We start from the raw sequence: 20,839 nt of genomic DNA, 5'->3' as shown, positions 1-20,839 counted from the left end.
GAGAAAATAAATGCTGTATTTTCAATATATCCAATTTTTTTTTTGATGTAACTGAACTAGTGGCTTAATTTCACGTGAGATGTGGGTGGGTCACTCTCTGTAAAAACCAATACTTTGGGTAATCAATATGCTACCAACAGGTACACAGTAAATATGTAAGACCTGCCTGGCCAGAACAAGGACCAGTCTATCTTGGTATTTGGCCTCCAAGCAATGTCTCAGTACCCAAAACCCTAGAGTTATGAGAATTCATATTGTATGCAAACAAAATATAGTTTAAAAAGAATAATGGTTCACCCTGGGCTAAATTCCTCTCAACCCCTACAGGCAATCAACTGGTGCTCCAAATCTTGAGGTTTGCATACCTAAATAGCTTGTGACCATGGGTCACAGTTAGAACTAGGCAGTTTAAGTAGAAAAGGGTCAATACTTAAAATGTGTATAAATACTGGGAAAATGAATAAATAAGAAGTGGAGTAAATTCTGCAGAAGTTTTTGCTACTTTGTGCTCAGTAGTTGCTTCTCCAGCTAGCAATTGCTATAATACTGTGTTGTCGGAATAGACTTCCTAAAAAAATAAGGCAAATTGCTGCTTTTGAAAGGTCTAGACAATTCCTGAAAATGGAGATTCTGTACTACTGATGGAAGTACTGGTTGCCCAAAAGTAGGGGACCTGTGGGGCCCAGAGTGTGAAGCATGGTGGGTGATCCCGTTGCCACCTCCATGCAAAGGAACTCCATCACCAGCTGTTGGCTGCAGAGCAGGTTCCATCCACCTGTCCTTGCTTTCCCCCAGCATCTTCCTTCCACACGTTGGCTGTTCCTCGGCTTTCCAATCACAGCTGCTAATGGTCAGGGGGTTTTGTGCAACGCTCACTGTCTTTCCCATCTCCCTGTCTAGGAAACGTGTTACACTGCACAGGTCTCTGTCAAAACGGACGGAAGCTCCATATCCCTCACCAAAGCCAGCCGGGCAGGGCTCACCTGCCCCTTCACGAGGGACACGACCGGCTGCCTCCGGACTAACCTTCTCCCTTACCCTGGTCTCGACATCAGCTGTTGTCTGAGTCTCAGGCAACGCTGTCCCGCAAACACGTCAGCATCCTTTCCCCCCCACCCCCGGCGGCCTCCCTTCCCATCGGGGTCCTGGGGCTCGGCCCCGGGAAGGGACCCCCGGCGGTCCCCGCCCGCGGGCAGGCACGGCCAGGGCCACGGCCCCGCTCCGCCCCCGGCCGGGATGGGGGACGGGCCAGCCTCGGGGCTCCCGGGGGAAGCGCGGCCGCCTGCTTGCAGCACCTGGCCAGCGGCGTGGGAGATGGAGAAAGCCGCCGGTTTCCCCGCGGTGGGCGGCAGCTACCCGCAGAAAAACGCCGAGATCCTCAGCAGCCAGTATGGCATCAACCTCTTCCTGGCCGGGCTGCTGCTCACCTTCGCCTGGGCTGTGCACGCCGTGGGCATCAGCAAGAGCCACCTGCTCTCCTACCTAATCACGCTGATGCTCATCCAGCTGCTGTGGATGTTGTGGTACCTTTGCAGGAGCTGCACGCAGAGGAGGCTGATCCGGGACAAGGACACCCACGCCGGGGCCCGCTGGCTGAAGTGTAAGTACCGGCCGGCGGCACAAAGAGACATCTGTGCCATCACCTGTGTCTGCTACCTCTTTGTTACCCTCTCCATCCCTACCAGGAGGCATCCTGCTATTCGTGAACTGAGCGCACATGCAGTGCACTCTAAAGTAAATATATGCATAAGCTGAACATACTCGGAGATTGTATGGGAAAACTGTTTGCTAAACATCCTCACTTTCCTACCTACCGTTTACAGTGCTGAAAGCTCTGGTGCCTTTTTCCCTTAGCAGGCTGGTTTGGCAACTCTTGAAAAATTAAATATAGGTACTGGAAGAGGCAATTTTTTGGTGTCTTGCAGCTCTTTTGGATGAATTACCACCTTTTCCAGATGATATAATGCAACTTACTTAAGGGTAGAACCAGTCAGAAGAGTCCTCAAGTGCTCTCTATACCAATGTATATCAGAGATTCCCATTTATATGTGTACAGTGATGCTTTAGAAACATCTGGACTTAGACAGAAAAGGACAAAATCCCTGACCAGATCAGTAGGTAGATCAGTATATAAAGCAGTTAAGCAAGGAATCTAAAACTAGCATTAGCTTGTAGGAAAAGTATACAAGTTTGCAACGATAGTGGTGGGATGTGATGGCCCTTATCTGCAGAGTCAGGTGTGTACTGGAGTGAGGATATAAAGGTATCTTGAGAGAAGGTATTTGGGGAGCACATTACAGAGTTGCAGTGACAGGAATGCTGTTTCTAGGTACCAAGAAAAAGAAACAACCTACATCAGTGCTGTGTGGAGCAACAGGCAAGCCCAGTTTTACCAACCTCCTCCTCTTTTCCAGTCTCAGCACCGTAAGCAATAGATTGGAAAGTAAGTATTTTAAGTGGAATGCTGTAAGACAGCTTTTCCATAAAATATTTCCTACCTGCTAGCAATGAGACAACAGTTAATTATCACAGCAGCTAATAAAATACCTAAATTAAAATTCCAAGAACATCTAACACCTGATTATTTTGAAAAGTGAAGTTGTGCTGTGGAAATGTAGTTTGTTCTCAATGTCGGTGCTTGTGTGTCTTTTATTTTCTTTGCAACTGCTAAGAATTGTGTATGAATTGCTCACAGAAAATCTTTTTTTTTTCAATGTCTAACATAAAGCCATGGTCTGTAGACTCTTTCTTGAAATGTATGGAGTTCACATACCAGCTGTGGAATTGTTCTTCTTGTTTATTTACTGTTTTTCAAGGCCATATTCATCTCTCAGGCATTTTTCATTTATTAGCTTATATGGCTTACAACGTTCTGAAATTCATTAATGCAAGTCTTAACTTGATCCTAACTTGGACCAAGCTATGCTTTTGTTACTCAGAGGGTAGCTTTCCCCTCCTAAGTATGGAATAACTACAGCTTAACATGGGTAAGTACAGCAGGATCCCCTGCCCTTTTTCTTTTGGCACTGCATTCACAGCATTTTATTTGTCCTACAGGTTATAAGGAGTCACAGAAACTTAGAAATAAGATCCTGGATTGAACTACTAGGTTACCTTACCCATTTCTTTTACCAGCACAGGATGGCTCTTTGTACTGGCTTCTCAAGTGGTGCGGCTTCCATGACTTCTCTTGGATGTCTAGGCTGCAATTCATCAAATTTGCCCTTAGGGAATGACCTACACTTTCCTATTCTTAGGAGTTTCTTGTATTTACAATAAGTCTGTACAATTCCTTTATCCTCTGTTGGGAAAAGAAAACTTATTTGAGCTAAGGAAAAACTCAGGTGACAATTCTTTTGCCAAGATCCCCCTTGCCCTCCTCTTTATCAATGTTTTTGTCATAGAAATCTTTTAACTGAAAGACTAAAAGTCCAAAAAGAAAAGGGGGGATGGAGGGGACAGAGATATTTTCTTTCCATGGAAAGCTTTCTGCAATTTTTTACTAGCTTTATCAGCTACTTTTGAAGAATATCTCCTTGCTGTCCTTGTGAGAGCAAATGTCCTTGTATTAAACAGTATAAAATGAGTATATTTTCATGAATCCTTTCAAATTGTGAATATCATTTTAGTAAAAGTGGTGGTAGCTGCCTACTTAAAGCATTTTGCTATGACAACTGTTGAAAAAGAACAATTTAACAAAATCCTCCTATAACTGAGTCCTTGTACATATTTAACAATGCTAGAAGGACAGTTGGTCAGATTACAAGAATTGCTCACAGGAAGGTTTCCTTGAGCCTTTTTGCACCAAGGTATCAGTTGTGTGAACCCCAGAGCATGGTTGTCTTCCTGCTTGCATGGGCACCAAGAATCACTCCTGTAGTCTGAATGTGGGAAAAGTTTCCAGGAGAGCTTTATCTTTAATATGACACAGTTATCCTGACCCAAATAATCACAGAGAGTCTTAAGAAGCCCTTTCCTTGGCTTATTACAAATGTTATTCTGCTAAGTACACTTTCCTATTAGGAAAAGCTCTCTGACCATTTTTTTGAAGTTCAGCCAAGTGAGCCAGGGAACTCAAAATTAAAATAAATTGGCTTCACAAATGGCTTTGTTTTATTACATTCTCCAGCAGCACAGCTTCTGTTTACAGCATTGACAATCGGTCAACTTGCAAAGCTCTTGGCAGACTTCAGCTTATATCTTTTTACTGCTTGCATTGAATTGTCAGTTATTTGAACAGTATTTGAAATTGAGAGTGGTATTTTTGCAACTGTATCATTATGGCTTTTATTCTTCTTGATGACTGATAGAAAGAAACAAGCCAGCATTTAGCAACATTGAAAATCCTAATACTGGTCCCTTAAGAAAGACAGGTTTCAATGAGTATTTTTAAAAAATTAAAGAAACAGTGCTCAATAGCAATCATTTCACGTTTCTTAAACTTTCAAATGGAAATATCAAAACAGTGGAACTATCTTCTTTGCAATTACTGATATTCATTTAGCATTAGTACATAATACTGAAGTCTCCATCAGGAAAAATTAACACAGAAACCATTATCATACCACATGTATGGTCACAACTGTTGTGCTTTGATTTTTGACTAAGCAAACTAGTACAATCATTCTCTTTCAAAGCCCATAAATAAATAAGCACGTTGGACACTTTGTATACACTCGTAGTGTGACCACCTGAGTGATTGCAAGAAATATCTAGATACCATTTGAATAAATGAAATAATCTAACATTAAAAGAGTCATATAAAATCTTCTAATCCCTAGAGGACAATGGCAAAACTATTGATTTCAGTGGAAACAGGTTGAAGCCTACCAAATCTCTGATGGATATAAAAGAAACATAAAGAGTGATTTGAAGGCATAAACCAAAATACTCAATGTGAAAGAAACTTCGTGTGTTTTATTGTTATTGTTGTTTCCCTCTCAGTGATCTGCTGGACACTGAGTTAAAACTATTAAGACTGTACAGCTGAAATATAGACCTTGTGAAATGGAAGCAAGACAGAGTGGAACTACAGTACAGGTCATCTTTGTAAAAACAAGATGCATGTATGGTACAGGAGACAGATCATTAATCTAAAATGTGTTTCCTTTTCACTTGTGAATTTAAACCTGAGCCTCTTGCCTTGCCTTTCCTTGCCTTCCCTTGCCTTGCCTTGCCTTGCCTTGCCTTGCCTTCCCTTCCCTCTTCACATTTTTTCTAGTTAACAGGTCCCTTGTGGTTCTATTCTGCTGAGCCACTCTCATGAATAATGGAAGCAAGGATGCAGAATTTTTTCTTACAAAACACATTTTCCACCCACTTTGGTTTGACATTACTACTTCACTGAAACACATCCTTAGGGCTTAAATGTGCATCATAAATTCATTGGGAAATTACTTTACTCCTGTCATGACTGGGGACTTAAATATGTTTCTAAAGTACTCTGTAAAGTCAAAATATGCACAGCAATTCACTGTAGAGTTACTGATAATCTTTTGCTTCGGAAGATAGCATTTGTCTTCTTATTGAAACAATCATAACACACGTGAAGTCCCTCTAATTGTCCTGTTCCAGACAAATAGGCTGTTTCCTGCATACTTTTAAAATAAACTATGAATCACAACATCAATCATAGAATAATTTAGGTGGGGAGGGACTTCTGAAAGTTGTCTAGTCTGAACACCTTGTTCAGAGCATGTCCAGTTACCTCAGGTAGAGTTATTTCAGAAGAATTAGCCATTCTAATTTATTTTAGAATTATTTACATTTTTTTTGATAAGGAAGAAAATGTATCATTTGATCTCAAGAGTAGCATAGAATTTTGTGTATTGTGATGTCATTTACTTTCATACATAATGACAATGGCACATGTGGTCTTCATTCCTGTAACATGTGTTAGAATACAATTTAGCTGATGTAAGAAGCATAAATTAGGAAACTACATGGGGTTGTACACATGCATGAAGTGCAGGACTGAGGTTCTAGATTTTGCAATATTAAAGCAAAAGTTTTTATCTCTTGGTAGAAATTTCAATCAATCAGTAATTTGGCTTTTATTTTTTATAGAGAGATTGTAAAACAGAAACACAAAATCCTCTTGAAATTCACACCTGTGCAATTAAAAAGGTTTTGGAAGTCTATTTTTGTTTAATTTTAAAGGATCAATGAAATAATAAACAAAATTACACTGGGTTTTTATAATTTCTACTTAATTTTATTGATACAATTTTAAGAATAAAGACATGTCAGGGCTGACAGTGGGTCTGTTGGCTCTTTGGAAGAAGATTTGACCTGGGAAAGTTACGGGAGTATCCTTGAGATAGGAGAGGTATGTATGCAGCCCTGGCTGAAAGAAGACAGCTGTGGAGTGCTTAGGTTTGGTCCTGTGAGAACTCCAGCCTTGGCCTTGAGCTTTGCCAACAGTATTACTAACAAATAATAGCTAATTAAAAAATACAGTCATCTGCCTGCCTTCTGATGCTTGCTAACATGGGATATAAAAAGACTTGTGGGAAAGAGTAAAGACTCTGGTACTTTGCTCAGTACTGGACTGTTCGTGCTTTTCTTCTTTACTTTTGACCGCCGCAACAATAACAAAGATATTATTAATTAAATAAATAAATAATTTAGTAATACTTTTTTATTATCAGGAGTCAAGTGGAACATGTTGTGCTTATATGGAAATTAGGTTGTGGTCCTTTATAAAAGATAAATATTCATCAAAGTCAACACTAGTGATGTTATTTACATTACAAAGAAAGATTAAGATACTGATGGAGATATATATCATAAGGTCCATGGTAAATTTTTGTCTAGGCTTCATTAAAATAAGCCCAAATTAAATCCAGTGAAAGCTTGTTTGACTAAAAACCTAAAGAAAAAAAAAACACAACCCCCCTGCCCCCCTCCTGAAAACAAACCAAAACCAAGTAAATGAAGGCTTTAGTTTGGTTCAGTAATCTTATTGCCAGTTGTTGCTTAGTCATACAGGTACAAATAAAAAGGTATCAATAATTAAACAATGGGAAATGTATTTTAAAGTCCTTTAGGATACAAAATACATATTTAGAGAAATATATTAGGGCATTTTTGTGTGTGTGAAATATAGATACTGAAATTAAATCTTTGGTTCCTTCCTAGGAGAACAAACCATACAGCTCATTGTAGTTGTGGTCTCTCAGTTAAAGTGTAACCCCTGAGCCATGAGGAGGGCACACCAAGTGATTGTGTTACTTCCCACTGTCGAGCTTTTGGGCTTGGAGACTGTAAGGTGATTGTTCAGCTCCCCAGAACTGTACAGTTTGCTGTGTGGCTGTCTAGAGCACTAATTCATGCCCTGTGTGGCAGCTGCACTTGAGAGGCTGACCCTGCTCAGAGCTGGGAGTCACCTGAACGGGGCTGAGTGTCTCCAGGTCCTGGCCAGTGCTACACTGGCCATGCAGGGTGTGTACTGTGATGTGCTTTCAGAATATATTGGGCAGAGGCTTTCACAAGTTAAAGGCACTTATTACATTGAGTCAATTAACTTCATGAACATTGATCTACTTTTATTCTACTAAACAAGAACACTGATATTGATTGACTTTTATTTCCCTAAACAGCTTTTAGTGTATTGTACAAATTGTCTCTAGACACTATAATTATACATTGACATTTTCTTGTATCTTTTTCATTTGTAGGTGGGATTACTTTGTTTGCAGTGATTACTTTAATTATGGACTCTTTTAAAATTGGATATTACATTGATTTTTCAAACTGTTTATCACCAACTGAAGGCATTTTTCCTGTTACACATGCTGTGCACACCATCTTACAGGTAAAAGTCACTGGTTGCAGTTTTATATTACAACTTCATTCCTTCCCAAAAATATGTTTTATTTTGTTATCACTGGATTTTACACTACTTTAATTTCTAAGCATATCACAGAATACTTTGGAGGACTAAATGCTTGTGCATGTATTAAGTATGTATAAATTCAAGCTTTGCTTTGCAAACCTGGAATTGCTCAGCCATAAAATCATATGGATTTGAAAAAGGAGTAATCAAAAAACGCTCTCCTACAGTTGAAGTTACATTGTATTTTAAATTAGAGTTACATATGTAATTTTCACAATTTTCAGGCTGAAATGAGTAGCTCAGCTAAAGACAATTCCCTTGATTCTGTTTGTAGGACTTGTCATACAAGTTCAATTCAGTCTGTCTCTCCTGATGTCCCATTGTATTCAAGAGTGGAGCCTGATAAGTCAAAGGGACAAAACCCTTCCTAGCAGGTTCAAAAACACTTGCACAACTTTCCTATAACAAATGAACACAGATATTCCTTCTGGAAGCATTTTGTTATGCTTATCAGTGGCTGCACAGTAGCAAGCAGTCAGTGACTCCTGTAAAATATTCCAGCTGCTTGCTTGTTGTAAGGCTTTGGCTCCATAGTGTGTGGTGACACTCCATAGCTGATTGTTTCTCATATTAATTCCTCTGAGCCCCTGTCAGCAGGTTTCTAGGAAAGAAGGAAAGAAAAAACCACTCAACTGAGATTCTTAGTTATAGCCAGGTACTTGTATGCACTTTCCAAGATGATTTAGTCAGAAAGAAAAGAAAGATTTTTCTAGCAGTTGTGGTTGCATGTAAATGAGCTTTTGAACAACCTACACTTTCCTGTTTTCTGTAACAGAAAAAAAAAAAAAAAAGCATAGCCATACAAGTAGTAGCTCTGACCTCTACAATGTTTTTCTCTGGGGGGTGAAATCCTGATTTGGTTGAAATAATCTTAATTTCACATTCTTGTAATATGCACTCTCCAGGTCTTGCAACCTCTTTGCTTTACCTCTGAAAAACAAACCAATGAAATTAAGCCCCTTTGCCCTGCTGATCTGCATGCAGAATTCTCCCTTGCATCCAGTGACCCTGAGCTGACAAGGTTTCCAGTCACCATGAACTGGAGTGTGGAAGAACAATGTGTGATGAACAAAAGGAACAAGAGTGCTAATTTAAATGTTGCATCACCCAGTGTTGCTGAATTTATCATCTACAAAGCTTAAAATAATGAAAGCTTGAATGTTAGCCTGAGCAATCAAAGAAAAAGTTAAAAACTAATTTACCAGATAGCTCTTACCTAAGACATATCTCATGTCTTTGAAACAGAGGTTGAAATTACAGCAGAGAACATCCCTAAAACACCTAAAAGCCAAAGGATTTGTTTTCTCCAGAATATGTGTCAGATTCTGTTGTGTTTTACTGTAAATGAGGCATCCTGATATATGCCATTAAATTAATATATACTTACTGCACCCATGTATGAACTAATATGTACCTGCCCTTCCAAGACAGGCTGTGCATTATCCTCTTTCACAGGCAGGAATCCCTTTGAGGAAATGAGTATTCTGTGAGCAAAAATTGGATTTTATGCTATCTCTTTACTGACTTTTCCTATTCCCTCCTGCTTTCTTGTGTCTGAACAGATCTTCAAAACTTACGTTTTTTTTAAGTTTTGAAAAATGCTTTCAGATCTGCTGTCAGATTTTACTGCATCAATCCCAGAATGGGAACTTGAGTGTGGCATTAGAGACTAAGATAATTTCAATTTGATTTTAGTTGAAACCTGCATGAAATTTTGTACTCTGTACATCTGGGGTTTTACAGTGGCCACATCTCTTATTTATAAATGCTTCAATTAGAGGAATTAATGTTATTGCTGGGTAGCATAGGTGAGCCATAGAGAACTGCATTTGCCTAGCTCTTTCCAAAATTAGACATTAAATGCTTCAGACAACAGCAGCTATGAAGGCACCCTACATTTATGGGAACTGTGGTAAAATGGACTTCCAGTTACTCCAATTGCTGAAGAAGAACTTAAAATTCTTTTTACTTTTCAGATCATTACTGAAACACTAAACCAGGCAGGTTTCTATGAGAAATCTTTGGACTCTTTCTCTCCTGATAGTTCACCTACTGTTGAGTTCAGTATTCTAGGAACTACTGAGAGTAAACAGGACTCCCATCTTCACCCTAACATCCCTGAGGAATATTGGTATAGTTCTCCTTGAACCTGTCAGCACTTGGAACCAATTTTGTATCAGCAGCAATCTCTTTCTGAGGTCTCCATTATGTTCCCACAATTAATTTTATTCCTCTTTTACCTTGCCTTGCTAACTCGTTGTTATCTCTCTCTTTTATTCTCCAGTTGAGTTTTCTGCACTATCATTGAGTACAACTGCTGTGTTCTTAATGGAGTTGTCTCTCAGGCTGATAGCACAAGCATTTCTCTTGCTTCCTGAGAGTCTGCTGTTTTATTAGTCAAGTCTGGCATCCTTTCACCTATCTCTGTCCCTCCACAGAATTTAATATATTTAATAAATTATTCAAACTTAGCATGACCCTGCCCTACAGTAATCATACTGCAATCCGCAGCTGGTAGCTTTATTTCCTTTGTCATCGAAATAAAAGTCTCTTCAGATACAGAAGCAAAATATGTTTTTGTGAGCGATACTGAGACTTTCTACTGTTAAGCCACTGATTTTGTGTACAAGAAACTTCAGGTTCTGGGAGAACATCACAGGAAATCATGAGCTCTTTCACGTGCATGGGGATGGAGCTGCATCGGTTTAAATCATCGGAGATTTTAATTACCAATGTTTCTGTCTATAGATGCACTTTCCTTTCTCAGTGTCACACATGCTCATTAGTGTAATAATAGTTCTCTGTATTCCTTTCATTTAGGTTTACTTTCTGTGGTGTCATGCGAAGGATGTTATCCAGTCTTTCAAAACACTTGAAAGGTAAAGTGTACCTGATCTTCATCTGGCATGTTAATAGGTGTAGGTCTGTACAGGGCTTTTAACACCTACATTTTTACTGTATTAGAGACAGTGAAAATATACAGAGGTTGATTCTCTTCTTGATTGTGTTACATAGAAAGAAATAGAATAGTTAAATAGAAAGTAACTCCATTTACCCTTATTTAAACTGTACTTATATTTTTTAATATACAATAGTCACAGAATAGATGTATTTTTCTCATGAGAGAGGGAATGGCAATGTATGATACCACAGTGTCATTTACTTTTTTTAAAGGAAGGATCACTTATGTGTTATAGGACTATGGACTATATTAAGTTTTATTTATTTAGCTACTGAAAGGGAATCTGCATCAGCAACCTGCAGTCAGTGCAATGTATCTGAGGTATTTTATATTGATTTTTATGGAAAGCACCTTTTTATAACTAGATCTTAGACACATAGAACAGGTTGGGTTGGAAGGAACCTTTAAAGGTCATCTAGTCCAACCACCCTGCAGGAAGCAGGGACATCTTCAACTAGAGCTCTGTGCAACCTGGCCTTGAATGTTTCCAGGGATGGGGCATCTACCACCTCTCTGGGCAACCTGTTCCAAGGTTGCACCTGAATCTACCCTGGCTTAGTTTAAAACCCCTTGTCCCTTCTAAAAAGTCTGTCCTCATCTTTCACATAAGCCCCTTTTAGGTACTGGAAGGCTGCTATGAGGAGAAGTTATCACAGAAGGCTTTGCAGTGTCAGCTGGTGATATCAGCTCTGTTTATAAGTAGTTTTTAAAAATCCCTAACTACAAGTTCAGCACTGAGAACAGTGCAGTAAGAAAACTGTTTCTTGGTGAAGGAACATGAAGAGCTTCAGGTACAGAAGGATGCCTGGCAGAATGGTAGGTGAAAGGATTGTGCCTGAGAAAGAGATACTATGATCTTCTACAAAGAAAGGGAGTGCTTGACAATAGAAAACCATTATTGTCTGGATTTTATTAGGAAGTTCAGAACCATAAATGCACTTCTTTCCCCAATGCCATTCTGTTTCAGCAAGTCTGAAATGGTCTCCTGTCAGAGACCATGAGTCTCAAAAATGCATGGAGACCTACCCTCATTGTACCAGTACTTTGACTGGAATAAAGCCCTCTGTTAGCTTCAGCTCTCTCCAGGAGACAAAAAGGCATGAACTAGAAGTTAGAGAAGGCAGCAGTCTCTACAAAGACAGACCAGATACAGTGAATATGAAGGAGCACAGCAGAAGGCTGTGAAATATAGTTTGCAAAACAATTAATCCTGTTCAAACTGTTCAGTAACTGTCATTAACATGAAGCTTGTTCAGCCCAATGAGAGAGCATAACAAATAATAGCAGCATCCTATTAGTAGTTTAATACATTAAGCCAATGCGTTTCTGTAAAATTTTGCAGGTCTAATATTCAGAGTGCTCCACTGCAGAACATCTTTAGAGATTGGTGATGGTTGGTTTTTTTCCCCTGCACCAACAAATAAATAGTGCCATGTAGCTTGTCTACAGAAAGTTAATTCGTTTCATCTAAAATATATGGAGATACAGTTTGTGCAGATTCCTTCAGTAATTACTTTATTTTGTAGGTTTGGGGTTATCCACTCTGTGTTCACAAATTTGCTCCTGTGGACAAACGGAGTCTTAGCAGAGTCAAAACATCAATTGAATGAACATAAGGAAAGACTAATCACGCTTGGTTTTGGGAACATAACTATAGGTAAGTGAAAGGGTTGGTACATTTTGGAATTCCTGCTCTAGCACACTCATACAAAATACTGTGTCACTGTAGGTTGGAGCTGGGTCATTTATGGTTATGTCAGCATAGTCATTCTGGAGCAAATGGTAGTCAGTATGTAGTAAGTTCAGATCATAACTAAAATGTTACATGATCATTAGCATATATGTGATAAAGGCTGTTGTTTTCTTCTAAATTCCAAACATACAGATTTTTGAAAACATTTCTTTTCAGGAACAACATCAATGAAGAACCCCCTTATTAGTAAATCATAGAAGTAAATTGAACACAGCGGCTTTAAAATGAGACTTTACTAAGTTATTCAGAGAAAAACAAGCATGGATAACCTTCCCAGAAGAGTGGTTGCATGTGTTCTGTGGTCCTACGGGGTTCAGTGGGGTGGCTCAGAGGAACAGGAGTTATCCATAAGTGCTGCTTTACAAGACAAGGATTTTGCTCCGGGTGTTCTTTTTTTATAATGAACCCATTTTCTCTATTGGTAAGATGGTGCAAGTTGTAGTCAGCAAATATTTAGTATAAGGAAGATTTAAAGAAAAAAATCTTCACTATGAGTCTGGTGAGACACTGGCACACATTGCTTAGAGAAGTTATGGATGCTCCATCCCTGGAAGTGTTCAAGGCCAGGTTGGATGGAGCCCTGAGCAACTGGGTCTAGTGGAAGGTGTCCCTGCCCATGGCAAGAAGTTGAAACTAGATGACCTTGAAGGTCCCTTGCAACCCAGGCCATTCTGTGATTCTGTTATAACCTCTAGGGATACTTTCTGCTTTCAAACTCCAGTGAAGCATGGGGAAATTAGGAGTGCTTAACTTTAAGAGGAAATAAAATTCTCAGTAGCTGTAAGCAATTTTCTTCCCATGAAAATTTATCAGTGCAGATGATAAATTTTGATTGTGTTCACAAAGGAAAAGACAGACAGTTTTTAAAAGTGAGAATGTATGTTTTTCTACCCAAGGAACTCAATGGTGCTTGTATACAAAAACTCCTGATTTTGCCTCTATAAAGCCAAATCCTGATCTAATTTCTTTTTGGCCTATTTATAATTTTTATAAATTGAAAAATTTTAGGCATTTTTAATAATTCCTACCGAAGTTCACATATAGGTGAAAACAACTTCAAAATCTATAAAATATTATTTCACTATAATTGTGTCTAATATTATGACCACCATTTACATCTGTTGGCAATTATTGCCCTTTATATGTATCCATGGAAACTATCAAGTTTCCATTAATAGTCAGGTAGCTGAATTGATAGTCCAGAGATTTTGTAATCATGGAGCATTGGTAGACAACAGGCAAATCAGAAGTTAATGGCTTTTCTTGATATCTTTACTTGTTAAATAAAAGTAGTTTCCTTATATTTTTCCCCATTATTCTGCTGCCAGAATTTTTATACAACGTGAAGAGTTAGAAATAGCATCTGAAAAATGGGGAGTGAAATAGTGATCCACAAGACAAGATTGGCATTAATATACAATCCACTGCAAAAGCAATTTTTTCCATCTCTTAACAGTGTATATTTGAGACAAAACAATACCAACTTTCTCCTCTTCTCTTCTGTCTTGAAATTGCAGAAAACAAAAGAAAAATTGTCAGGCACAGGTCTAAAATCCACACCTAAAAATGTACTCTTAAGCATGTGCTCTTAAGCATGTAAATTTATAAATTTATATATTTATAAATAAATACATTGGAAATAGGTGTCTTTTTTTTCCACCACCGTGGAAATTTCTGATTTCTGACATTACTTACTTAGGTTATATACGTACATTAAATATATTTATTTTACAAATATGAGCAGTTGTTTGTTGAGATGCCTTACTGGTTTACGTTGCAGGTAACTCATAGCAGAGATATAATGATTTCATAAGTTCCTCTCAAAAGGAGAAGATTGATTTTTGGTGGTGGGTTTTTTGTGGTTTTGTTTATTTGTTTTCATTTTGTTTGGTTTGGTTTGGTTTTTCCTTTAAAACTATTCTGGGACATTGAGTCAAAGTATCTGTGGTTTATTTTACCTCTTTCTTAAACATAAATGACTTTTTAATAAAGTGGTTTTGCTATTGGACACTACACTAGTGTAAATAACTGATAAAAATGAGAGTATAACTGAGCCCTTTCCTTGTTAAGCTTCTTCTTGATCTGATCAACAATCCCATAACTTCTATAAAATCTTCTCTGTTGAAGGGCTGAGGACTCAAAGCCCTTGGCATCTGGATTTTCATGTTATAGAAAAAGTAATTTTAACAAGAACCTGATGAAGTTTTGTACACTTTGGTGCAATATTTGTTCACTGTGTGATTATTGCTCAGTGAGTGAGCAGTGAAGTTGGAGATCATATTCTAGTGAAGCAGCAAAAGCTTTGCTGGGTTAATAGTGAAGTCTTTTCTTAGGTGGGTAGCTGGGTGTTGTTTGACTGAAATCTTATCTTTTGTGTTTATTATTAAATTTATGTTTTATTTATTCAGTTTAAACAAGAAATCTTTAAAATGCACATAACTAATCTCTCTTTCTCCTTTAGTTCTAGATGATCATGCACCTCAATGCAACTGCACAACAACAACTCTCTGCTCTATATTTTCTCAAGGAATATATTACCTATATCCCTTTAATATAGAGTACCACATCCTGGCATCCACAATGCTCTATGTCCTGTGGAAGAACGTTGGCCGCAAAGTTGAGCAGCACCAGCAAAACAAAACTCGATTCAAATTCCACGGCATAACTGTCGGAATGATTTTCGGACTAATCGTGTTAACCAGCACAATAGCCATAGTTGTTGTGTATTTGATTCAGATTGGAGGTTCAAAAATCAAAAGCGAGTTAGCACTCACTATGTTCTACTTGCATGCTATCTTTGTGCTGGCTCTCATGTGTACAGCTGGAATTGTCGCCCTTCTCATCTACAGACTGGAAGATAGATCGCTGGATAATTCAAAGAATCCCGCTCGAAAACTTGATGCAGAACTGCTGGTGGGCACAGCTGCAGGGTCCTGGCTGCTCTCCTGGGGCTCCATCCTCGCCATTATCTGTGCCCAAGCTCATCCAAAATACACCTGGTATAACCTGCCCTACTCTGTTCTGGTTATCATTGAGAAATATATTCAGAATCTCTTTATCATTGAATCCATACACCGTGAGCAGGAAAAGGTTAATGATGACATTAAAACTCTCCGAATAGTGACTATATCTCGGGGGAGCACTTTGTCCCTTACCCCCTTGTACAAAGAGATTTACAATGGCAGAGCCACTCGTGACACTGGGGAGGTGCCCTGTCTGTTTAAGGGCAGTATCTGTGGGAGAGATAACGATGGTGCTGGTGTTGCCAAAGAAGAAACGAGTCAGGACAATACTTCGGTCATGCATTCGGCCTCAGATTTCTCATTTTACAGTAGAAACTCAGTTACTAACAACAAGAGGAGAATTCTGAAGAACATTGCTGCGTTTTTATTCCTTTGCAACCTTTCGGTAAGACATTTTGAACGTAATTCATAAGTCAATATCCAAAAGCTTCCCAGCCTTTCAAGTCTGATAAGTATATTAAAATTACATGGACCTATAGTTTGTAGGAAATACATTTTACTTTTTCTGGAAGAAGTGAATATGCCTTTGGGGGGACAAAGGTTATTTAAACGTGGAATATGGGAGCCTAGGCTCATTTTAGTCACAGTCTAAAAACTTCAGCAGCAGTGGAAGCTGGAACCCTCTTCCACCAGTGTGCTCCGGTAGCAACAGGGAGTGTTTTCTTAGGGATTTCTGAAACCAATTTGCAGTACGGTGGAGTCACAGTCATTAAGGGCTATTGACTTGTATTGCTGGTGATTAATATTGGCCTTGCGTTCTTTCCCTGCAGCTGTGGATACCCCCGGCATTCGGGTGCCGCCCGGAATATGACAATGGACTGGAAGAAATAGTTTTTGGCTTTGAACCCTGGATAATTGTTGTGAACCTTGCGATGCCTTTTTCCATTTTCTATCGGATGCATTCAGCTGCCTCGCTCTTTGAGGTCAATTGTAAAACATAGATCATACACGGTCCCTCAGTGAACAATTGATTGAATAATTAATTAAATAAATAACAGTTGAAGGAGTGGATGAATGAATGAAAGAATGTAGCAGCTGCTCAATAAATAGAAGATTCAATATTTTCTTTAAAAGAAGGGACCATAGCTAATAGCATGTAATTGTTTTTATTTTTATTCCACATATTTTGTTATATATGTGGTGTTATTGTATAGGTACACTTTTCAGAATCATATTAGTGTTAATATGATTAACACTACATAATAAAGTTAATTCGATCTCATTAATCTTTGTTTTAGTCATCTGGGATTTGTCTTCTGTATGATTTGTATAGCTTTGTTTTCATTCATTGTGACTTGTAAAAGGGATTTACAAAAAGTTCTGTATGATTTAGGAGGGAAAATCCCAGGCAGAGCTGAACTGAATGATGCTCCTGAATCACAGAGATACTAGAAAAACTCCAATTCTTAATTCCTAAGGTTTTTTTAATAGTAAAACCCGAAAACATTTACTATGTAATTGGGATGTGGGAATTAATTTAGACTTCCTGAATAGTGATAAAAATCAATATATTATTATTATTATCATTTCCTTAACTACATAGCAAGAAATCCAGGTAAGTAACATGTATGATTAGGTATCATGCTGTATATAACTTTTTCTGATAAAATATATTTCTATTAATTGTATTTACTATATGACATAACTGACAAATAAAGTTAATCTTTTTACTTAATTTTTTATTCAAATATTCTTGAAAGAGATAAAACTAGTCTTAAAGCTTATGTTCAGGTATATGTGTTCCAGTGCCAGAATACTGTATATTCTCTGTACAATTTTTTTATGAGTTGCTAATTTCTTTGTAGATCAGTCTCCTGGTCAGAAGATAACCACATATCTTCAAACAGGATGCTGTAAAGCAAAGCTGAAGCCTCTAGAAATCTGGAGGGCCTTTGGGTGAGGGGTTTGTAAGCATGGTTTAAAAGATGTTAGAAAATAATTTCAAATCCCTGTGATATTTAGTTGATTGAATTCTCACAGAAAGCAGTGAAAAGTTAGATGCCTGAATATTCTTAGAATTTACACCTGTAAAATTGAAAGGCTGGAACAATAACCAGAATAGTAAAAGGGAGTGACAGATAATCTAGTCCTGAATCTGATGGATCAAGGGCTGAAAAATTTCTGCTCCTGGTTCCTGAAAAGACAGTCATACAGTTGTCACCGCCATCTGCCTGGGAGCAGGCATGTTTCTGTGTGGGAGAGATCTGCTTCTGAGCAAGATTTCAGCTGTCATGTCTGCTCTCATGCATCAGAACAAAAATGCTGGCTTTGTACCACTAGATGGCAAACACAGACCATTCGATAAATTACCTGATTGCTTCCAGGAGTTGCTTCACATCATAATCAATCTTCAGTTCTGTTTTGTGGTACGCACAGACATAACTTGCTTAGGAATTTTTGCTACCTTCTTTACCTGTTGCAAAACCCAGATCAAGTAAAGCAACTTCTGTCTGAAGTCTCAGGTGAAGTCTGAATTATATGAAGCATCAGGAAACTGAGCATGAGAACCCATATCTCCCTGCAAAGCAATTTCAGTTGTTTGATTTTAAGCGGTTTTTGAAAGAGTCATGATCAAATCACACCACTGTAATCCCTGCCTGTCCCTATGGCTGCTTGTCATGCTCTTTTATAACATCTCTGTTAGTTCTTACATTCATTCTAGACAGTAACATTTTCTTTCCCATTGAACACAGTAGCTTGATCTCACCTACTTCCATGCAAATATCAGCTCTAACCACTCAGTTGTCTCCCAGACTGATTCTGTTTTGAGAAGAGTAAATAGGACCATCCAGATAACCAAATAAAGCTTCAACCTTCCTTCCAAATCAACTCCTGGACAAAGTCTCCAGCTAATTCTGGTATCAGAAAAAAAATCCATTTCACTAGGTAGGCCCAAAAATTCTACTTGATCTTTTATGTGCTCATAAAGATGGCTAAAGCAAGCCTGTCTCTTCCTCCTCTGCTCCTGTGGGATGGGTCCCATGTCATTCTTCAGCTAGAACTGGTGTTCTTTAGCTGATTTCCAGCTGATTTCTAGCTTTAAATCCCCAAGGCCAAGAAGGGGCCATATGCTCTATTACAAACACGTTGCACACATTTGGAAGTTTCAAAAATAAATAACATCCTTATTTAGTTATATTTCATCTGCAATTACTTAGCTCTTTCGGCTTCTTCACATTATGATTGAAATAATTTGATTTGCCCACAATATTAAATTGATTTTGAGTGCTGAAATTGAAGTTTATTCAGAAAAGTGAATTAAGGTAGCACTGGCAGAGAGCAAATGTTTTAAACATGCTAATGGGCAAATTCTATTCCAAGCTACACTGATGAAACCCCACTGACTAAAATGGTTCTGTTTCAGGACCAAAGACTTGATTTTGACTGAAGATGCTTAAGAGGTTTTCACAACAGGAATACTGTCAAAAAATATTGTTTCATCCAAACACAGGGTATTTATGTGATGCCACTCTTAGTGTAACTAAGCTTGAAGCAAATGGTGAGTCATGAAATTCTGAATATTTGAGAAACATACATTTTTGAGAAACATACATTTTTAAGAAACATATATTTTTGGACAAGGAACACTACTCAGGTTGTTTATCATAGTGTGACCTCTAGCTCTCTGGTCAATGCTAAACCTGGCCTTTCTCAAACAAATGTTTTCCAAATTTTTTGTTTTTCTCTGGTGTGTATCAACAATACTAACTTATGACAGGCTTGAAAAGATAATAAATAGCACAAAGCTCCTCTATTTCTGCCTGCCTATCTGCTGAAGCATGTGACAGGAGGCAGAAGAGCGGGCTTACCCAGGAGAGAGGTCTAACAGCTGCTCATTGCTATTCTCCTGAGGTGCTCCAATTTAATATTACTTAAAAAGATATATTTTTTTTAAAGTAAATTTTTTTATTGAACTCCAAAATACACGTAATATGCAAAGGATTCTGAATTTTTGCTGTGGAATCTTAACCAGAAAGTTATTCTCTCATGTTCATCATATCCTTCTCTGAGAGTCTTCCACTCCTTCCCTCTCTTCCCTTGATAATTTTATCTATTCAATAATACATGCTTGGGTTGCATTTAAACTCATATATATATACAGGAATAAAGGCTGGTAAGGTGCAAAAAGATCCCTACAATCCTCAATTTACTTGAAGAGTCAATCTTGCATGACCATAGATTTTCCAGGTATTTTTTAGTGTCAGTGACACAAACTCTAAGATGGAAGGAAGTGGAGGAGTCATGGTTGAGGATCTCTAAAAGTGAATTTCTTTTACTAGCATTTCTCAATACTTTGAATTTCCTCTTTTAATCACTTAAAAAAATAATTTCCAATTACTGTTTTGATAATTTTGGAAATATTTTTGTGTCTTATTGCCCACTTGTGTTCCATAGACTTTGAGTGTACTATATCAGTGCAGAGAAGCAGATGGCTTCAGAGAATAGCAGAGAGGGAAGTTATCCAAGTAATTTAAGTGCATGCTTCTTTTCACTGGCTTATATAATTCAGTAAATTTCACCGAAAATCCATGAAATAAAAAAAGATACCCAAACACCAAGATCTTACTACAAACACTATTTTTTTTAATTTTCCTGCCTCACTCTGTCTGAATAGACATGATATATGTACAGATGGCACATTGGATCACTTATTCCCTGGGAACTCTTCTCCCCAAGTATTTGGCCTCATTCTATGCATGCATGAATAAAATGAGATTTGGATTTAACAGAATTGAAGCAGCTGCAATTGTTAAGGAGAACTTTAAAAAAGAGGGTTAGCTCTATTAGCTTTAAAGCATTAATTTGATCTTGATGTTGATGATAGTGGGAAGTCTCATTTTAATGTCAATTGTCCTTTATTTATTTTTTTTTTTTTTTTTTTAGGAGGTGTGTTATGTCCCATAATATTAATTTGGCTGAGATTTAAAGTAAAACATGGTTCTCTCTGGCATGTCTCCTGCCTTTTTCTACTTCTGTTTTTCACCTAAAAGAGAACTGAAAATCTTTACCAACACATTTCCTAGTTCTTGCCAGAAGCAAAGGGACCACAATTCATGCCAAAGTACAAATAAAGATGGATGCAGTAGGTGGAAAGCTCTTAAAGAGCAGGGATTGCAGGAAAAGCAGCTGTTGTCTCTCTGCTTCAATTCTAACAAAGCAGTGGGCGTTTTATGTTTATTTTCTAATAAATCTTTGCTTAAATG

The 20,839-nt window shown here is 38.0% G+C and overlaps 1 protein-coding gene across 1 annotated transcript; it reads left to right on the top strand.

Moving 5' to 3' along the window:
• The first annotated feature begins 1,287 nt into the window (after window positions 1-1,287).
• OTOP1 (otopetrin 1) lies at window positions 1,288-16,857 on the top strand. Its single transcript, XM_027736286.2, has 6 exons — window positions 1,288-1,600; window positions 7,680-7,816; window positions 10,718-10,776; window positions 12,386-12,516; window positions 15,074-16,020; window positions 16,406-16,857. The coding sequence occupies exons 1-6, from the start codon at window positions 1,315-1,317 to the stop codon at window positions 16,574-16,576; spliced, it is 1,731 nt and encodes a 576-aa protein (XP_027592087.1). The 5' UTR covers window positions 1,288-1,314; the 3' UTR covers window positions 16,577-16,857.
• The last annotated feature ends 3,982 nt before the right edge of the window (window positions 16,858-20,839 follow it).

The sequence above is a fragment of the Pipra filicauda genome, unplaced genomic scaffold (assembly GCF_003945595.2).
Source record: "Pipra filicauda isolate LSUMZ 115617 unplaced genomic scaffold, ASM394559v2 scaffold43_size3849885_pilon, whole genome shotgun sequence".
Lineage (NCBI taxonomy): Eukaryota > Metazoa > Chordata > Aves > Passeriformes > Pipridae > Pipra > Pipra filicauda.
Note: the sequence above shows the minus strand (reverse complement) of the source record. Positions and strands in the feature narration are given on the sequence as shown.